This window comes from Tursiops truncatus, chromosome 5 (genome assembly GCF_011762595.2).
Source record: "Tursiops truncatus isolate mTurTru1 chromosome 5, mTurTru1.mat.Y, whole genome shotgun sequence".
Taxonomy (NCBI): Eukaryota; Metazoa; Chordata; class Mammalia; order Artiodactyla; family Delphinidae; genus Tursiops; species Tursiops truncatus.
This window is the reverse complement of record NC_047038.1, coordinates 72,173,022-72,194,057: the sequence shown is the minus strand read 5'-3', so window position 1 is coordinate 72,194,057 and position 21,036 is coordinate 72,173,022. Positions and strand designations below refer to the sequence as shown.

The 21,036-nt window shown below is 44.8% G+C and overlaps 1 protein-coding gene across 2 annotated transcripts in view; it reads left to right on the top strand.

Moving 5' to 3' along the window:
* The first annotated feature begins 7,426 nt into the window (after positions 1–7,426).
* USP46 (ubiquitin specific peptidase 46) overlaps positions 7,427–21,036 on the top strand; it is a 62,702-nt gene continuing 49,092 nt past the window's right edge. Inside the window, exon 1 of one of the 2 annotated variants that reach the window (XM_019928182.3) lies at positions 7,427–8,017. In XM_019928182.3, coding sequence (XP_019783741.1) covers positions 7,982–8,017 — 36 coding nt within the window. In that variant the 5' untranslated portion in view covers positions 7,427–7,981. Of the gene's footprint in view, positions 8,018–10,466; positions 10,581–21,036 lie in introns of those variants that run through there. The other variant, XM_019928183.3, reaches the window with a different exon arrangement.

Here is a 21,036-nt window from a genome sequence, read left to right as displayed (position 1 = left end):
CTCTTTTAGTAATAACCTATAGGAATCAATAATAGCTGTTGCTGAAACATTCTTTTATAACAGTGACTTCAACTAAATGGCTCATAATTACCCACCCCCAAAAGAAGATAAGTAAGCTATCTTGAATTATCCTTTTTATTCAAAAATAAAGTCTAAACAGCAATGAGTATAGTGTGCTTCAAATGGAAACATCTACAGTATCATTGTTTCAAAGGTTCCAGTTGAACCAGAATTCTATCAAAAACAGCATAAATCACTTGTAATAATTTGAATCAATTAGTACTCTTGAAACTTTTGAATCTATTTACCTAGTTCATGCAGAGCTTGAAAGGCTTATCAAATGAGTATGTATAGCATTCAGAGCTGTCAGCTCCTCAGAGCCTCTCTCTTTTTGGTCACTGGTAACAGCGAGTGATGACTGGCATGTGTATAGTGCTTTTCAAGGTACACAGCACCACAGCCACCAGTAGGAGGATCTGCTCATGTGGCCTTATCAGTGTCACCCTTCATTTGGCTGTCTGACCCTATTTTCTGAGAAGAAATGCAAGAGTAGAACCCTAAACCTTCACTGGGGACAAAGTTGTACAGTGAGAGAGTTCAGGACAGTCTTATCTTGTTTTCGATGAACCACATGGTTGCCAGCTTTCTAGAAGGGCATGATCACAAAAGGAGAATTACAGGTGTTGCTGCCTGAGGGAAGTCTCATTCCAGGTGCCACTTGTGAATCCCTGCCCTTCCACCAGGTGGCAGTGGTGGTCGGGAGGCTGTTAAAACTATGGAAGTGATCACATATGGGCTGGGAGCATACTAGAGCATACTAGAGAAGGCATACATCTTTCCTTTATTGTAAATAGTGTTTATGGACATGGAAGGAATGTAAATGCCCCCAAAGAAAGCCTGTTCGAAATCTGATTAGGCTATTAGAACAACTATTCTCTTACCCTAGAGAGTCTTCTTCTAATCTTATCCTTTCAATCACCCATTCAACAAATATTTATTGAGTGCCTTCGATGTGCCTTACTATTCTAAGGGGTATGGCAGTAAACAATGCAGTCGAAACCTCTAAGGAGCGATGGAGCGTCTATTCCTGTCTACTAAGAAGATGGAGGCCATCTCATGTCAATTTCCTCAATCTAATGGATGTACTTCCTCCTTTCCAAAGCTCTTGGGCCCTTGACGTGACCCGTACCCTTCTAATAAGGGCACTCCATCAAGCCTTACTTGTAGATTCACTAGCTCCTCACATTTTGATGACAAATGTACTAATAATTATGGAAAAAGGGATAAATAAGATGACCAAACCCTTCCATTGATTCCCTTGCCTCCCTTAAGGTGCTGAGATCTCTCCTTATTTTATGACCAAATCTCTCTAGAAGTCTTATTTCTAAATGAGGGAAGCTCATTTGCTTCAACTTCCTTGCCACACACTTACCTTCTAAACCCTGCCCTCCTCATACCCGTGAGGGCTGTAAATTCTATATAGTTCAGATCAGAACTTGGAGGAAAGAGAAAACCACCAGGAAAGCAGGGTGGTGAGTAAAATGGTTCTGATTAAGTGAGCCAAGTGTTGTAGGTAAAGAATTAACCTGTCAATTATCCTGTGTGCACCTAGCATTGTGCCAGGCATTTCAGGTTTCTAAAGAAACGTCAAGGGACTTCCCTGGCAGTCCAGTGAGTGAGACTTTGCCTTCCAATCCGGGGGGGCTGGCGGGGTGTGGGTTTGCTCCCTGGCCGGAGAGCCGGAATCCCACATGCCTTGCAGCCAGGAAGCCAAGGCATGGAACAGGAGCAAAGTTGTAACAAATTCAATAAGGACTTTAAAAATGGTCCACATCAAAAAAAAAAAAAAAAAAAAATCTTAAAGAAATGTCAGAAGTGACCTCTGATAAAAACCTACCAAGAAAGGTGAAACTGGGAAGTCTTCCTCTGGAAGTGAGCTTTGAACGGAGTTTTGAGGAGTGAGTGGACTTGAAATAGAAGGAAGAATAATCATCGGAGGGTGAGGCTGCAGGCCTGGAAGCATGGAGAGTGATGTAAATATTTGATTTAAAGGAGGCGCTTGCAAACAAGGCAGAGACCCATTCCATGAAGGTAATTTTGAGCTCTTCAGTTGTCTAGTTCCCTATCTCTTCTCCCCTTGAAAGCCGAACACCTTTAGTCTGTTTTCTCACCTCCCTCTTATTTATGAATCCATTCCAATATGGATTATCTAATATCCAGTATCCTAACTGTTCCATGCAAACTGCCTTTGATAGAATTCAAAGAACTTTTGAGTAATAGGTTCTGGTGAAATAATGCTTAAATGAATCTGGGCAAGTTACTTAAACTCTCTGAGCTTCAGTTTTCTCTAAAATGAGGATTATAGATATGCCTTCCTCATAGGGCTGTCAGAAGGATTAAATGTAGTTAAAGTTTTGGTCAAGAATTGAACATTATTACTATTATTAATCATCTTCTTTGATCTCTTAGCTGTATTTGATTCTTTTGACTACCTCCTCCCATCTTAAAATACTCTGGAGTTTGCGATGTTGCGTGTTTGTTTGCTTTTCTTCTACCAGGTTAGCAGCACTGTGTTAGTTTTCTTTGGCTGCTCTTCCTCCATCTGATCTTGCATAGTGGAGCTCTTTCTGACTAACCCTTTATCTATTCTCAGTCAAAGCTCCTTGGCAGGGCTTCCCTGGTGGCGGAGTGGTTGAGAGTCCGCCTGCCGATGCAGGGGACGCGGGTTTGTGCCCTGGTCCGGGAAGATCCCACATGCCGCGGAGCGGCTAGGCCCGTGAGCCATGGCCGCTGAGCCTGTGCGTCCGGAGCCTGTGCTCCACAACGGGAGAAGCCACAACAGTGAGAGGCCTGCGTATCGCAAAAAAAAAAAAAAAAAAAAAAAAAAACTCCTTGGCAGGACTTCCCTGGTGGTGCAGTGGCTGAGAATCCGCCTGCCAACGCAGGGGACACGGGTTTGAGCCCTGGTCTGGGAAGATCCCACCTGCCGCGGAGCAAGTAAGCCTGCACGCCACAACTACAGAGCCTGTGTTCTAGGAAGACCCAATGCAGCCAAAAATAAATAAATAAATTCATAAAAAAAGAAAACCTCCTTGGCAAAACTCTTCCTAGGCAATTTCATCCATAACCACATGTCCTCTGTTATCTTCTATATATTAATTACCTTTAGGTTTATCTCCAGTCCAGACATCTCTTCTGAGCCCCAGTGGTACCTGATATAACTTTTCAGGTGTTTCATGGTTATCTCCAACTCAACACCTCTGAAACCAAGTTCACTTCTCAACCACCTACACCTGCACCTTCTCCTCCAGCATTCCCTATTATAAAAAATGACATTCCTTTTCATTCTAGTCAGAAACTTGGGTCTCATCTTTGACTTATCCTTGTCCCTCATCCCAGTAAATCACCAAATTCAGCTAACTACCTCCAAAAAAATGTCTTTCATCTATCTGCTTCTCCCCTTTCCATTGCTATTCCTTACCTAAACCCAGGCTCCCAGCAGCTCTGGGACTCCCTTTCCACAGATTTCTAACTGACCTCCCCTAGAGCCCTTTTGCTCTCCTTCAACCGTCTTTCCCCACACAGTAGCCAGCTACAGTCATCTCTTCTTTCAGTTAATCAAAATGTATTAACAAATAGAAATCGAATCATGTTCCAACCTAGCTTAAGAGTCCTTCAATGGCATTTCAGTCGGCACTTCAAAATAAGCCAATTGTTTCAAAGACTTAGGGAATCTTAACCACGCATAAATACACGCATGATTTTAGATGCAGTTTCCCCGTTGTAGGGACTCACTCCAAAGTTAGCTTATCCTTATTTTACACTAAGTACGTGCAAAAAGTAGTGAAGACATTCATAAACAGTTTCACATGAGAAATCGAGCAGTATGAGTGCTGTGACTGCCTTCTCTTATCCTCGGACCACCGGCACCTCACACAGCAAGCATCTGGCCCAAAGCAGGTCTTCAGGATTTGTTTGATACATGATGAAAAAGGGAAAAGGCTGTCATAAAGTTCCTCACAGAGTTGAAATATAATCCTCAGAAACCAGTTTGGTTTTAAAGTACAGTCAGGAAAATGTTTTCCCCTGAGACAGCCAAATGTTTACTAGCACTTGCATCTCACATGAGCTGCAATAACCTATTTGGCAATGAGGAAAAAAAGGAAAGGAACGAATGTGCCAGGCACAGTGCCTGAGACCGAATGAGATTTTTTTTAATGCACAAGACAAGGTTCCTTCCCTCCAGGAGCTTCCAGGCCACTTGGAGAGAGGCAACTGTCCAAATATTTAATATCTGATTTCTTGGCTGCTCTTACGGACAAGGCACCGTGTCCTTCTTAGGTGTAAAATGGTGAGCAAAAACAGACCTCTCTCTCACTTCACATCTAATGAGGGTTGGGAAGCACACATTAATCAATCAATCACATGCACAATAATGATAGCAGTGTCACTTATGTAGTGGTTAGTGCATGTCAGGCATATTTCTTGTACTCTATATAGTAACACTCTATGAAGGGGCCTCTTCTTATGGATACAGAAATTTCCACATAGAGAAGTTAAGACACTTGCCCAAGATCATACACCTATTCCAGAGAGTCTGGATCCAGGATTCGTTTTTTAACCACCCATTCTACTGCCTCCATGCTGTGTGCTAGATGGCATAAGCATATTCACAAATATAAGGTCCGTGAAGGGAAGACTGATGGTGCTGTAAGAACATACGACAAAGGCATCCCATCTTGTCTCAAGTCATCTGAAGGCTGAGTGGTGTTAACTAAGCAAAGAGGGGAAGCAGGAGGGGGCACTGACACAAAACTGGTAATGACAGAAGGGTGAGCATGGAAACACCTGGATATAGTTCATTGGTGGTGGTGGGAAGCAATCTTGGACGGCATCACGGAGGAGGCAGATCTAGAAGAGGAAGACCTGGAAAAATCTATGGAGTGGGTAGAGAAGAGAGGAAAAGGAAACACCATGAATTCAGAATGAACCTGATGAATTTTGGACATAGGGAGACAATGGTGTATTAGAATTGTTTCAGTTGTGAGCAGCAGACACTCAATTTGAACTACCAGAGAAAACAAGGACTTTACCACCTTGAGTTGCTGAAGAGTCCAGGATACAGATCTGGCAGCCACAGGATAAATGATGTCGTTAGGATCTCTTTTACATTTCTCAGCTTTATTTTTCTTCATTCTCAGCAAGTGGAAAGATGGCAGCTCTAGATTTTATCATATCAGCTCAGCAAACTCAGGAAGGGGAGCACTTCTTTCCCCAAAGACCCAGGGCCAACTCTCATTGGCTCCTAGCTGAACCAGTCATTGTGGCTGGGCCACGAGGTGCTCTCATTGGCCAGGCCTGGATCATGTGCCTTCATCTGTTTAGTGCTAGCCTATGTTCCGTCTCTCCATTTGCCCACTTTTCCCAGTTTTAACTCTATACCTTTATACCAGCTGGCCCCTATATGTGGAACACTTTTCCTCAAAGTTCTCTCATTAGCTTGTCAACATTTTCATCATTTTACCTCTTACCACCTCCAAGTAATGTTTCCTCCCTGAACAAGGCTGAGGTTACAATTATTCTTCTTCAACTGATGCCTTTTCCAATTTAGATCTGTGAATACCACCCTTGTAGTGGTGTAAAAATGTATTTAATTATTCATGAGTCTGACAAGATCTGCTGTGTTAAATTGATTTGCTGTGTTTGTAATTCACTGCCTGAGTTTCAATCTGGATGTTTGTCTATATTGAACACTTCAGTTTTAGGCTTTAGGCTGTTAAAAGGCATGCAAAGGATGCCTTGCTAACGTAGCATTCAGTAATCGAGTGATGTTCAGTTTTCATTATGTCAATGGCATTTTCAATCCTGTGGACTTTGCCATCCATTATGCCAATGTTGGCAGAAATACTGAACTCTATTATGGTATAAAATTTCCATATCATTTAAGGTTTTGGATTAATGCCTTCATAGTGGAATGTCTGTGAAATTGAGTCCCAAGGCCTGAGTTTTAGCCTTGAGGTTGCTCCTGAACTTGTTTTATGACTTTCCTCAAGTATTTAAACCTTTCCAGGTGTCAGTTACCCAACTGGCCGTAAGTTGGGTGTTTTGCTGCCTTCTCCTCTCTTTAAGGTGCTTAGCCAGATTAGCACACTAACTTCAGTTGTAACATTTGGTGAACAGGATTGAGGTAGGATACTTGATACCCTAAGCCTTATTTTACTGATCTACAAAAGGCGATTATAATAGCATCTATTATCTGATGATTATGTTGGTGCCTGAAGATTATGAATGTAAAGAGCATCATGATTGACAATGGCAAAAAATTAAAGCGAGCTATCATCATCCTCAGGATCTGTTTGGAAATAAGATGTAGGCAGAATGACTCAACATAAGCAGGAATTTATTCCTTACATCCATTAAGTATACAGAGCCAAGATGACCCCAAGGAAACTTTAGTCGCTGTTGTTTGTCTTATTTCCATCCCAGGTCCTAGGGATGTTAGCAATCGATGGTTCTCAAATCTTACAATGCCTAACACTAAATAGATAATGGAGGACAGGAAGCGTGCTATTTTCCCAGTATGTTCCTCTTGGTTAGATAAAAGCTATCTTTAACTATATTAACTTCTCCTCTAATTCGATTTGTCATTAAATATATTGGTTTAAGAATTATCATGGGTTGCGCTTGTACAACTTCTCTGTTGAAAGCACTGAATTGCAACCTTGTATGAGAATTGTTTCACACCTTCGGAAATGGGCTCCTCCACTTCACAGGAACATATCTGCTAAATGGTGTGGATTCGCGCTTTGAGTCAAAACCCACAACCTTTTATGCAGGAAATGTGTATAAGCCGATACAATGACCCTTGTCAAAACCTAAAGAGGTTGGGTGCCCGCATGAGAGGTAGGTATTTCTAGAAGACGCGGAAAAGTTTGGTTTTCGTTCTTTCTAGATTCAAATCGCTCCTTGGACCGTCCCTAGTCCTTGTCCAGAACCGAGGCTTTCCCTTTGTACCTGCTAATGTCACAAACTGGCCGAGCGCGCCGTGGCTGGCTTCCCCTCAGACCCAGATTCCTGTCCCCTCCCGGCGCCCTCGATCAGGCAGCCGGCCCGCACTGTCCAGGGCTCTGGACACTCCCGTGTCCTGACCCCATTTATTTCTTGGGTCCCTGCGGGTGCCATTTGGCTGGAGCCCCGGGGAGAAATCAAAAGTTGGATGTAGTCACCCCTACCCCTTGCCTCCTCCACTTGCCCAAACATAAAAACCCGGGGCTGCTGGGGGCCGCGCGGCAGGAAAGAAGAACAAGACCGAAAGCGGCCCCCTGTCCCCGGCGACGCGCCCCGCTTCCCCGGCCCGAGGGCAGCCCCTTCCGCCGGCCGACACCCAACGCGGGCGTGGTCCCTGCTTCCCGGGCGGTGCCGCGGCCCGGAGGAGGCCGCCGACGCGTCGGGGTCCGCGCGGGGGACCTGCGGCAGCCGCGCGAGCGAAGGCCTGGCCGCGCATTCCAACCCGTTCAGAGTGAAGCAGGACATCAGAAGAGAAAAAGAAAAAAGGCCGAGCCGGGGTGGCCGGGGGCGCGGGCGGGCGGAGGAGGGAGGAGGAGCCGCGGGGACCCGGGCCGGGGCCGGGTCGGGGTTGGGTCGAGGCCGGGCGCGCGGCGGGAGCGCTCGGGGCGCGGGCTGCACGCGGCGCTCGGACCGCCCCTCCTCCCGGCGCCGCCGGCCGCGGCCCAGGCTCCCTCGCTCCGCCACTCCCCGCCCCTCCGCTCTCCCTCCCGCCTCCCGCCTTCCCCGCCCTCCCCTCCTCCTCTCCTCCCTCCCGGCCTCCCTCTCCCAGCCAAACTGAAAGCCGGACCCCAGGCCGCCTCCCCGCCGCCGCCGCCGCCGCCGCGCCCGGCCTCCCCGCGAGCGCTTCACCATGGCCGGTTCTGTTTTCACCTTATAAAGATGGCGGTGCGGGATCGCTGTAACCTTTAGACTAATGACTGTCCGAAACATCGCCTCCATCTGTAATATGGTGAGTGGCCGCCGCCGCCGCCTCGGGGGTCGCGCCCCAGGCGCGGCGAGGCGAAGAAAGGGAAACCCGAGTCGCACGCCCGCTCGGCGGCCGGTGGGGGTGGGGGCGGCGGGGGCGGCGCGGCGCCGCGCCGCCAGAAGTTCCCGGCCACGGGGCAGGGCGGGCCGGTCGCGGCCCCGAGCCCCCCGCCCCCTTCTCGGCCCCGGGACCGGGGACCCCGCTTGCCGGTCCCCGGGCCGAGCCGCTGCGCCTCCGCCCTCGGGTTGCGGTGGAAGCGTCTTGGGGGGGAGGCAGAACCCGGACGTCCCGGGGGACCGGGTTAGAGGAGAAGCTGGTGGGGGGGGGCACCCATCCTGTCCTTGCCACAGATAAGCCCTGCCGGACTCCCTGACCGCCCTCATCTCATTTTTTAGTTCACTCCTTAAACTGTATTTAAGATTCACTTTGCAGAGGCAGTAGGTGTATCTGGTGAAATCTGAAATATGATAGAGCTGTAAAAAAGTGCAAAATTGTGGTTAGGGAAGTGAACTTCTGCCTGGTTTAGGAAAGCATGGCCTTTGCTTTGGATGCCTCAGTTTTCCCATCTGTGAAAGGGGGACAAGGTTATAAGGCAGTAACAATTAGAGGCCCTAAGGGTGGGGCCGGCTGGGGGCGTGGAATTGGTCTCCAGGATTATCCTGCCTGATCCACTGTAGACCTAAGCGCGGACTGGTGGGCGTGGACACCGCAAGGGGACCTTGCTGGGCTCCAATTTGGACTGGGTCCATGACGTGGTGATCACTTTAACTTGGGTTTCTCCCATTGCTTTCCCTTCGTTTTCATTTTCTGCAGGAACAGCCGCCAGCCCTTGGGTCCCCAGGGTGCATCCTGCTGGTACCTCTACTTGTCAGAGCCTTGGAGAGCACAGCTCGCCCCCTGGAGTAAGGCATTGTCTTCCTGTGCAGGATGAGAGAGTGTGTGCTTTGCCTTAGCTCTCCAGGGTTCCCCCGCCCCGCATCAAGTCTCCCCTCCCCCCAGCTGAGTGGAACACATGCTCTTTTAATGCCAGTTTGGGGGAACCTCCCTTGAAGCTAATAATACAGGCCACTAAAGGGAATCTGAGGAGGCTTGATTGAGAAGCCTGGGAGTAAGGTGATCTGGCTGCCCTTCCCCCATCACCCAGCTTTATAAATCTTCTGTCCCACATTCTGTTGCAAGATTAACACATGGGAAAGGAGCATTAAGGAGCCATGTGTTAGCTCAGGGGTGGAACCAAGACCCACTGGTGCTGGCTTCGGTTTTCAGCACCGTTGGACGCGGCTACCGCTGTGGTCGACAGAGCAGTTGCTGGGCCTTCCCAGAGTGATAGCTGCAAAGGTACTGGTGCAGGACCAGATGTGGTGAGTGGCTCCTGGCACGTTTACATTTCCTCTCTTCCTTCCTTCTCCACACAGAGAGAGGTCTTCTGCTCCTTCCTGTCGAGTGGCATTAATGTTGCTTGGTGCAGTGAAAAGATGATGCCTTTCCTCTCCATCTCTCTGTCTGCTAAGACCAGCTCCTGAGGGGAGCTCTGAAACCAGAGCATCTCCAATACTCTCTTTCGTGCCTGCTGGGGTGGCCTCGGGCTTACAGGGCAGTGAAGCTCTTGGTGGTGTTCCTGTCCTGCTTGTGTGTGGCGACACCTCTCTGTATTGAAGCAGGCTGGAAACTTGAGAGCTAGCACGTCCCAAGATGAAGTCAGTCCCCTGCTTTTTTTTTTTTTTTTTTTTTGGCCCTCAGTGCAGTTGGGGCTTCTTGGTGGCACACCTGAGTAGAATGTCACAACCTGTTTCCAGTGAAACTTGGCCAGGGAGGCAAGCTGCAGGGAGGACATGAGAGGAGCGGGCTAGCACTGTGTCTGGAAAGTTGGCATCTCATATGGAGTCCCTAAAAAGGCCCCAAATTTAGGGTCATCACCCAGGTGAGGTGAGGAACCAATAATTCATAACTAGGGAGTCTTACGTTTCTAGTTTCTATATGGACACTGTGACTGGAGTAAGTGATATGAAGAGCTTGGGCTCTAAAGTCAGACTTCCTGGGTTCATTGACCTGCTTCTAACATACTAGCTTTTCGTCCTTGAACAGGTTGCTCACTCTGCTACTTTCCTTATCTATAAGAAGGGGATGATAATCGTTCCTACCTCATGGGACTGTTGTATTAAATGAGTTACTGAGCCTAGTATGTAGCAAGTACTCATTGAGTGTTAGTTGTTATCAACATCATCTTTCTCGTTATTATGTCATCTTCAGTGGTTTAAAGGACAATGGGTTTGATGTCTTCTTGTACCTGATGGAAGCAGCCACTAAGATAACCCACATGTTCATTTATGCAAACCAAGCTGACTGCAGTATAGGGAGGCTGGGACGGGAATCCTTAACTCCGCCCCTTATAAAAGGCTGCTCAGGTCATCGTGGCCCCTCCCAGTCTTGCTTCCCACAGAGGAGGCTCCGTGATGAGGAGACTGCTGTCTTTTCACTTGATCAAACATACGTTTTTCATTGGACTTCTCTTTAGATTCTTCACTTGATGATGCATTGTTTCCAGGTAGGTTTTCTATGGGTCTCTCCTCACTGTTTCATTTCTCTCTGGGGCTCTTACTGATCCTTCCCACTCCCAACTCCATTTGGTCCCAGCTGGTCTGAGTCGTAGTTAGAACGAGTGGCAGGTTTGTTTTTTTTTTTAAGCAGGTCATTTGGCTTATTTTAAACAGGCTGATGTGTGTCCAGAAAGAGTGTTAAAAGATATCATCCTTCTAGGTAAGACTTGTACAAACCGACCTAGCATTGAGAAGTGGATTTGTTTCATCCAGCGGACAAGAAAGGACCCAGCAGAGCAGGAAAAACCTTGTAGCAAATCCTTTGTGTGATTGAAAAATAAACACCTTCTCTTTTCCCTACACTTCTTGTGCCAGTTTTAGATACAGGGGTTGTGGAAAATATTCACATCCCCCCACTTGTCCCTACCCCACTGAAGTTTTACATTCCATTGGCAGTTTAATGCGAGTTCCCATTTGTTTTAATTTCACTTCGTGTGAATTCCTGCCATAGTGATTCTTGATCAGCTTGCTTAGGGCTTGTCAGCTTAGCCACACAGCGTGTCTGGTTCAGAGATAGTAAAGCTTGTTTGGCTGGTGTGTTGTAATTTTTAAAATGTACTAGCCGCTACCAAGCATAAGGAAATGTTCCTTGTTGATAATCTTGTGACTTTTGTCCAGACCAATGGATTTAACTTCCTACATATTTTTATGGCCCTACAAATGGAAGGTGTTTTGGGGGTAGATTTTCTGTTTGAAGAGCCTGAGGACTTTTCTAAAGAGGAAGCATTTGTTAGGAGAAACCAAGTGTGCCCTCTAGAAATGTGACTGGTACTGATGCAAATTGGCCTAAATCATCAAATCTTAATTTCACTTGTTAATAGCGCTGTAAGTTGTGCCATGGAAGAAATGCTGTGTGTCAAATAGATTACATTTTGTTCCTGAAAATGGCCCTCTGTTGAGGACCTTTATGTTAGTGTGGGCACATATTATGTGCAGGTACTTAATTGAATGAGGTGAGTCCCTGTCCCCAAGGAGCTCAGTGGTTTCTTATCTTGTGGGTAAAACATTGGTAAAGATGAAACAATTTCAATGCAGTGTGGTATCCACAGGGTTAAAGGTTGAACAAAATCTCAGAAGCGATTCAGTGGACTGATGAACACAGCAGGATGTTTCTGTAATATAATTTGCATTTGACTCAAGTTTGACTATTTTTTTTATTTGGTATGAGGACATGATTATGGTCAGCGTAACTTAGAACTGGAATCTGTGCCATTGAGTGTCTCTCCAGCTAAGCCTGAGTCTAATGGTGCCTCTGGACAAATTGTTATATTTCTTGGGACCTTAGTTTTTTTCCTCAGCTTGTAAAACTGATATATATTTTTTTGGTTGTCAGAAACTTCTTAGTGAGTAGTAGTTTCTGGAGTCTTGAGTGGCTAACGACTTTGTTTAAAACTGTATTGAATTTACCAGATATTACCATTTCAGCATTCATTGAACAACCCCAGGATATTATTGGACACCACTGTGAGTGCCAGATTTGAATTCTTGTACATAGATGAAGTCACCTTGATATGAAGGGGAAGTAAAATTAGTAAACATTTGTAACAATGCTAGAGGATTTTTATAGAGATCACTTTATGTTGGTAAGTCAGTTACTTATTTGAGGCAAGTGTTTTGAGAATAGTTGAAAAAAAATTTTAAAGTTATTTAAAAATATGTAAATCTCAAAATTTGGAAGAGATAACTTGATTCTTCCTCTATTACTGTTACTCCTTCCCGTTGTCAAAGATAATTGGAAATCGTAAGTTGAGTTTAATATGTCAGCTCGGAGAGGTTAAGGTCATGTGTGAGTGTCTCCACTGATACTTGTCAGATTTAGAAATTGCAGCCTGAGGTGGCATGGGTTAATGTTTAAAGAAAAACTCTGTTCTTCTGGCCTCTCAGATCTAATATGGAGGAGTTTGTGTTGGGTTAGGACCTGACAATTAGGTCTACAGATTCTTCTTTGTTTTTCTTGGAATCGTAAGGGAAAACAAAGCTGAATGACAATATTTAGTTAGAATTAATGTGATACCATTTTCTGGATATCAACTATGTGTGTTCCAGTTCACCCAAACAATAAAACCTATTTATTTATTTTTCATTAATGTGGAATTTTGGTGTGTTTGGGTTGTAACTGAAAGTAATTTTCAGTTTTGATTCTCTTGAGCAATTAAGAGAAGATTGTCTAGTTCACGTCTTCCCCCTCCCTCTCCCCCCTGCCCCAGTCTGTTTAGTTAGTTTGAATGAGTTGAGGTTTTATGATGGTATTTAATTCTGTGGTTTCATCAGAAAGGTATCTCTTGGTGGTTTTATTTGCCTACCCACGGAGCCAGCCCAAAGCGAATCGATTGGGAGAGATGTAAAAAAATGGTGTCTTTTAGTCTAGTTAACTTTTCTGACCTAAGTATTTTAATGTAACTTCTTACAAGAAACCTTCACTTGTGGTGGAACCAAATGCTAGTCTAAGGGTTTGAAAGGCCTTGCTGATCTTTTACGAGAATAGGCCACCCCAAAATGAACCAGCAAAAACGTTTCTTGAGGCAGATAAATTCTGTGTCAGCAACCAACCCCGGCACTAAAGGCTTTTTGGAATATTTCTGTTCTGGGATTGTGGCTTCGAATTTTGGGGATGTCGTAAGTCCTCTACATGGAATTTTACCACAATTCTGAGAATGATTATTTGCCATGGGTAGTTTGAAGAGTGAGAGGGGAACGCTGTTGGTTCTCTGAGCTTTCCATTTGTAGGTTCAACCTTCCTCCTGACCATGAAATTCTTTTTAAAAAAAAAAAAGTATTTATTTGTCTGCGCCTGGTGTTGGTTGCGGCACGCGGGGTCGAGCTCCCTGATCAGGGATCGAAGCCGGGCCCCCTGCGTTGGGAGTGCGGAGTCTCAGCCACTGGACCACCAGGGAGGTCCCCGTCAAGTTCTGATTCCACTCTCAGAACCCCCAGATGCTCTCAAGTAGCTCAGACTTGGGGCCCTTTTTCTAGGTGGTGATAAATTTCAGGCCTACAGAAAAATATGGAGACTGATAAGAGTGAACACCCAGTATCTTCCATCCTGTGAAGAAATGAAATATTACAGATACAAGTGAACATTTCCCCATCTCATGCCCTTCCTACCAGACAATGACCACTCTTCTGAATTTGGTGTTTATCACATGTTTTTATACCTTTACTAGATATGTAGGTCTTCCTAAACCAGATTTGAGTTTTGCTTCCTCATGTTTGTAATGCTGAACAATTTGTTTGCTTTTGTTTAAATAATGATTTTGAGGTTTATCCATGCAAATACATGTAATTCTAGGTTATTTTAGCTGCTGTATAATATTCCATCACATGAATGTGCTACAGTATATTAATTCATCTTATTGTTGCATTAGAATTGTGTGTGTGTGTGTGCCGTGACAGTTTTGAACCTGTCTCCCTGTGCATCTGTTTAGAGTTTCTCTGTGGTGCATACCTAGAAGGGAAATAAATGGCTGGGTCAAAGGAAATGGGCATCTTTGACTCTAATATATTGCCTTATTTCTCTCCAATTTGCATTCCACCCAGCAGGTTTGGGAGTTTCAGTTGCTCCACATGCTTGCAGACACTCAGTATTGTTAGACTTAATGTTTTGCCAGTCTGATGGGTGTGAAATGATATCTTTGTGGTTTAAAATTTGCAATTTCTTGTTTCCTAGTGAGGCTGAACATCTTTTCGTGTGTTTATTTTGCTGGGTTTTTTTTTTTTAAGAAGATGTTGGGGGTTGGAGTTTATTAATTAATTAATTTATTTTTGCTGTGTTGCGTCTTCGTTTCTGTGCGATGGCTTTCTCTAGTTGCGGCGAGCGGGGGCCACTCTTCATCGCAATGCGCGGGCCTCTCACTGTCGCAGCCTCTCTTGTTGCGGAGCACAGGCTCCGAACGCGCAGGCTCAGTAGTTGTGGCTCACGGGCCTAGTTGGTCCGCGGCATGTGGGATCTTCCTGGACCAGGGCTCAAACCCGTGTCCCCTGCATTGGCAGGCAGACGCTCAACCACTGCGCCACCAGGGAAGCCCTGCTGGGTTGTTTTTTTCTTTCTTTTATTATTAATTTTTTTAACACCTTTATTGAAGTATAATTGCTTTACAATGGTGTGTTAGTTTCTGCTGTATAACAAAGTGAATCAGCTGTATGTAGGCATATATCCCCATATCTCCTCCCTCTTGCGTCTCCCTCCCACCCCTCCAGGTGGTCACAAAGCACCCAGCTGATCTCCCTGTGCTATGCGGCTGCTTCCCACTAGCTATCTGTTTTACATTTGGTAGTGTTATATATGTCCATGCCACTCTCTCCCTTCGTCCCTGCTGGGTTGTTTTTATTTTTCAATTTTATTAGAAAAAAACACTTTTTATTGAGGTATAGTTGATTTACAATGTTGTGTCAATTTCAGGTGTACAGCAAAATGATTCAGTTATACACACACACATATATATATATATTGGTTTTTAGGTTCTTTTCCATTATAGGTTGTTACAAGATATTGAGTAGAGTTCCCTGTGCTACACAGTAGGTCCTTCTTGGTGATCTATTTTATATACAGTAGTGTGTATATGTTAACCCCAAACTCCTAATTTATCCCCACCACCACCACCCTTTGTGCTGTTTTTTTTTTTTTTCTTTTTCAGCCGCACCACACGGCTTGTGGGATCTTAGTTCCCTGACCAGGGATTGAACCTGGGCTCCTGGCAGTGGGAACGCCGAGTCCTAACCACTGGACCTTGAGAGAAGTCCCTGTGCTGGGTTGTTTTATTATTATTATTTTTTAAATTTTTATTTATTTATTTTTGGCTGTGTTGGGTCCTTGTTGCTGCGCGCGGGCTTTCTCTAGTTGCTGAGAGCGGGGGCTGCTTTTCGTTGTGGTGCACGGGCTTCTCATTGCGGCGGCTTCCCTTGTTGCGGAGCACTGGCTCTAGGTGTGCAGGCTTCAGTAGCTGTGGTGCTCGGGCTCAGTAGTTGTGGCACACGGGCTTAGATGCTCCATAGCATGTGGGATCTTCCCGGCCCAGGGCTCAAACCCCTGCATTGGCAGGTGGATTCTTAACCACTGCGCCCCCCAGGGAAGCCCTGGGTTGTTTTAAATCCAGGGGCTCGAATCCAGGGGCTCGAGAGCAGTTTTCTAGGGCTTGAAAGTCAGGATTGCCGTGTTGGTTTTGTCTGCACGTAGGGAAAAGGAAAATGAAGGGGAGCATCAGGGAGACCAAAGAAAAAGTCAAGCAAGATAAGGATGGAATGGAAGATAGAGGCTGAGGACATGATAACAAGGTGGGGAAAATGTAGCAAAAGGATTATAGACTAGAATGGAGAAGATAGTCTTGAGTGTTGAGAGGAAATTTGGGATCTTTTACTGTGCTAGCCAGGCCTCAGTTCAAGTTACATCGTTCATGCCTTGTTTAATCGAATTTGGCTTTGGTGAAAATCGTGTCTGGGGCCTCTTCCGGTGAGAACAGCAGCAGGGCTGGACCTGTGGAGCTTTGTTCACCCAGTTGCTGTTTGAAGTTCTTTTAGAAGGGCAACGTGAAGTTAATGTTCTTCCTGAAATACATTTCTTTGTCCTTCAGGTTAGATACACTGTGCAGGAAACCAGTTTTTATCAGGATCTGCTTGAATGTACTTAGGGAGTTATGATCTCAAGTATTTAGAAAACATTCCCTGTGCTTTATTTTAATTTTCAGAGTATGATGAATGTTACCTTATTGAACGCAGACACGTATGGTTTTAAAAATATGAGTAACATTAACTTAAAGAATATACTTGAGTGGTTCTTCGGTGTACGAAAGAATTGTGCCCACAGGTGCATTCTTTTATTAAAAATTCAGCCTCTGGGCTTCTGCCCTCAGAGATTTTGATTAAGTAGGTCTAAGGCAGGAAACCTGGAATCTGCATTTTAATAAATATTCCCTCCTCTACTCACTCCCGCTTCCTTCTGTTGCAGGTGAGCTAAGGGTCACAGTTTGAGAAATGTTGCTTTCCTTGGGTAATAACCTTGGCCTCCTAAAAAAAATATATAGCCTATAGAAATTATCTGCCATGTGAAAGGTTTTTTTAAATCTATATAAAATTATTTAAGGTAGTAATTTAACTTCAAGAGCTATAGATCGTTGCCATTCTGTAGATGTATTTCCTGATATTAAATAGTAGAGTTTTATTGCTTTATGTTCCTATAACAGGGATTCCCAACCCTGGCTATATATCACATCCCCTGTGAAGCTTTTGAAAGTAATTTTAAAGAAGTTAAATCACAAAACATTAGCACCCAAAAAAGTATGGAAAAAAAGAATGTAATTTAATATATGTTATATACCCAAACGCCACCCCTTCAGATTTAACGGACTTATACTTTAATCATATTTGGTTAAGATCATTTTTTAGATATGCTACCTTAAAAAAACCACTAACCACCCCTATCTCTTTCCTATCCCCTCCTCCTAGAACTGACCATTTTCCCGAAGATGGTATGTGTTTACCATGCATGTCTTTATCCTTCTATTTTTGAATCCGTAAGCAGTATATCTGTGTGTGTACAACTGTATAGCCTTTGTGACTATCTTTTTTCACTCACCAATTATATTCGAGAATATGTTGACACATATACATCTATTTATTTTCTCTTTATTCATTCTAAGGGCTCTTTAACAGTATTTTTTGACTTCACAATGGTTTACCTATTCATTCCCTTATTTAGGGACAGTTGGATAGTTTCCAGAATATTCTGTCTGGAAACAGTGCTGCAGTGAATGTTCTTGTTCCTGTCTTCTTTGCACACATGCCTCCATTTCTCCAGGATATAGTCCTGGAATTGGAAATGCTGCTCTTAGGATATGCTCGCCCGCAGCTTCCCTAGGTATTGTCAAATTGTTCTCCATAGTAGTTACATGAATTGGAGCTTGTCTGAGAAGCAGCATCTAGGGCTTCAGCCTCAGTTTCTGACTGTATGGAGGTGTAGGTAGGTCTGGAGTGGGTTTTAGGCACCTGCATTTTTTCCTTAAGTGCCACCCTTGATTCTGATCAGCACCCAAGGTTGAAAAAAACCACTGTGTTAGACTGGCAACCCCACGAGGGCAGGAGCTACGTTTATCTTATTCACTGGGGATTTCCCAGCATTCAGCACAGTGTGGTAGATTCACAGTAAATTATTATTGGATAAATGAATGAAGAGATGCAGCATGGGAGAATGGAAGGCTTGCCTTGCAGTAAAGCAGTGCTCCTCAAATTGTCTTGTCACTTTTTTTTTTTTTTTTTTTTCCCCTGTCATGCCGTGCAGCATGCGGGATCTTAGTTCCCTGGCCAGGGATCAAACCTGTGCCCCCTGCAGTGGAAGCATGGAGTCATAACTATTGGACCTCCAGGGAAATCCCTCCTCCAATTGTCTTGTCTGCAGGAGTTACCTGGGGATCTCATTAAAATGCAGATTCTGATTCAGTAGGTTAGGAGTGGGGCTGAGATTTTGCCTTTCTAGCATCCTCTCTCGTGACCAGATGCTCCTGGTTTGGGGAACACACTTAAGACCCTAGGGAGAAAAGGAAAACAATTTCTTTTTTCCATACAGCTCTAAAGTGGAGCAGTTTGGGGTTTAAAATCCTGCTTGGTAAATCTCAGGGCCTGTTTCCCCATCTCTTTACAACACAAAATGGCATGATGAAATACCCTCCTCACTGCTTTTTTTTTTTGAGAATCAAAGGATATCTTGCCTGCGGAAGCGTTTTGTGAGCTGTGATGCCCTCACGCATATTACTTTTTCATAGTTCTCTTTTAGCGAATGAACATTTTCCTTCAGTTTGTTCAAAGCACAGAGCTGTTGGTATTGCAGGAGCCAATGGGATCCTTTCATCTTGACCTGCCATCTACATTTAGTGGGCATTTTGGGAAAAATAGGATTGGGGAAGGAGGTTGGGCAAGAGCAGAGGCAAAATTCATCAGATGGTGCGGTTCTGACTGCGGGTGCTGAGGAAGTGGGTGTCCCTTCTCACTGTTTCTTGAGTGTGAAGGGCTAGAATGAGGTCACATCTCTCCCAGTCAGCTCTCCAATTTCTTCCCCAGGTCAGACACTTAAAGTGAGAGGGGGCACGCTCAAACTAATTATTTGATACTCATTGATCTATAGGTGTAATCAGAGCTATTCAGGGCAAACTAGGCCTGTGGTCAACCCAAGGTTAAGCCACCACAGGACACTGTCATTTAGGTACAAGTTTTCAGGATGCTTTGGTAACTGGGGTCCTGCCTCATCCATCTGAGAGAGGCCGGCCGGTGTGGAGAGTGGAGGGCGGATGAAAATAAAATAAATACAAGTAAAGTGACGTTTAGAACTCGTGTGTATTGTGTGCTGGGGTGTTCCCAAGCTTCTCTTCCTCTAGAGAAAAGCCATGCACTGGATCCACTTCGTTAGACCAGTGATTCTCAAGTGTCAGTTTGTTGTCCTCCACGGTTTTCATTATATCTCAGAACCACCTGAACTTGTTTATTTAGTAGTTGTCCTTAAGTCTGTTCAGCTTCTTTTAATTTGGCCTCATTCTGTGCTATGACATCTGTGAAGTAACGGGTTTGATGAGCTGGTTATGTGCTTTTTAAATACATATCAAAAGCGTCGTTGCTAAAGTTAAAAATGTTCATATTCGTGCCACCTAAGATTATCTCCCCTCCCTTGGGCATTCATGGTCTGTAGTTCAGGAGACATCGGCTCAGGTAAGAGGTTCTTTATGGTGGTTCACCTAACTGGCTCTTGGAGGAGCCCTGTTAAATTGGTTTGCGGATTGCAGGCTGGTGAGCTTCCTCCCGAGGCAGGTCAGCGTGTGGATGGGATCCGGTGGGTTGGATGTGAGAGCTGGCCATCATCCACCCTCTCAGAGACTCTGCTTCTCATCCATGGCACGTGGGTGATGAGAGAACTTCCCTCCCTGGGGCATTGTGGGGCGTAAGTGGAATCATTTGTGTCTAGCGCTTAGCCCGGTGCCTGGCCATTTTATTGCAGTTTTCTTCTAGAGCCCCCTCCTTCCCACTAGCAAAGGAGTCCAAAGGCTGTAGTGGAAAGAGCCCCGATCTCGGGATCCGAGGTCCCGGGTTCCAATCTCGATCCTGCCACTTTGTCACTTTTGTGGCTTTGGGCAGGTGAGTTTAGGTCTCTGGGTCTGTATGAGAGCCATTCCTCCTGGTGAGCAGTGCTGAGAAGGTGAGCCAGCATGTTGTAAGCTCACCGTGGCTTCCAATCTGAGACAAGCCCGGGGAGGGGAAGTGCGTGGAGCGGACAAAAGGAGGAAGAAGCTGTGATTTCCGACTGAGATGTTGGAAGGCGCAGGACTGAGGGTGTGTGGCAAAGCTTCTGTAATCATCAGTCAGGATACTGTGTTTTTCCTTTCCTGGTAATGAGGGCACATCATGTGGTAAACGATTTTCAGTCATCTGATAAGCATAAACATACCCTCTTGTGTTATCTGGTGTACACTTAGGTATTCCTAACAAAAACACGTGAGGCGACTAAGCTCAGTTTCTTCCTTTTTTAAAAGAATTTTTAAAGAAAGTTTTTGAAATGGTGAATTTGAGTTACATGGTAGAAATTTTAGATTGTACAAAAGGATGTATGTTGCAATTATACCCACCATCCAATTCTTGTCTCTGGCATCCAGCAGTATTTGCTGTTTCTTCTGCTTCTCTTCAGAGGTATCTCATGCATACCCAAGCAAGAATGTTTATACTTCTCTCCTAGTTTTTAAAAACACAAACAGTGCTTGTAGCATATACTGAACAGTCTTGATCTGCCCTTTGCTTTTTGTATCTTGGGGTTGGGTCTGTGCTAGTAAGTACAGAGCATCCTCATTCTTTTTTTATGGCCGCAGAGTATTCAGTTGCCTGAACATATTGAATTCACTTAACTAGCCCCCAACTGATGGGCTTGAAGGTAGTGTTCCAGTCTTCGGTTTTTTACAAACAAGGCTGCAGGGAGCAACTTTGTCCCTACATCATTTTGCATACTTTGGGGTGTATCTTGTCAGCTGACTTCCTAGAAATGGATCTGCATTTGTAACTTCGATGCATTTGTAACTGCCAGATTGCCCTCCACTCTCAATATGTGTGACTCTCGTAGCCCACAGCCTTGCCAAAGTCGGGTGCTCTCCAAAAGCTTTTTTATCTTTGCCAGTGGGGGAGAAAATGGTGTCTTGGTATATTTTTAGTTTGCATTTATCATATTAGGAGTGAGCTTGAGCAGCTCTTCACACATTTCAGAAAACAAGCTCAATTTCATTTAACTGTTTTGCTGTTGGCAATTATTTTCAAAGTCTGTAGGGAAGGACCAGTTTTATTTTTATTTTCAATCTGTCACAGACTAATACTTTTGTAAAATACAATAGAACATTAATTGCAAAATGGAATAGAAACCTCAAAGTTGCTTAAAACACCGGGTCC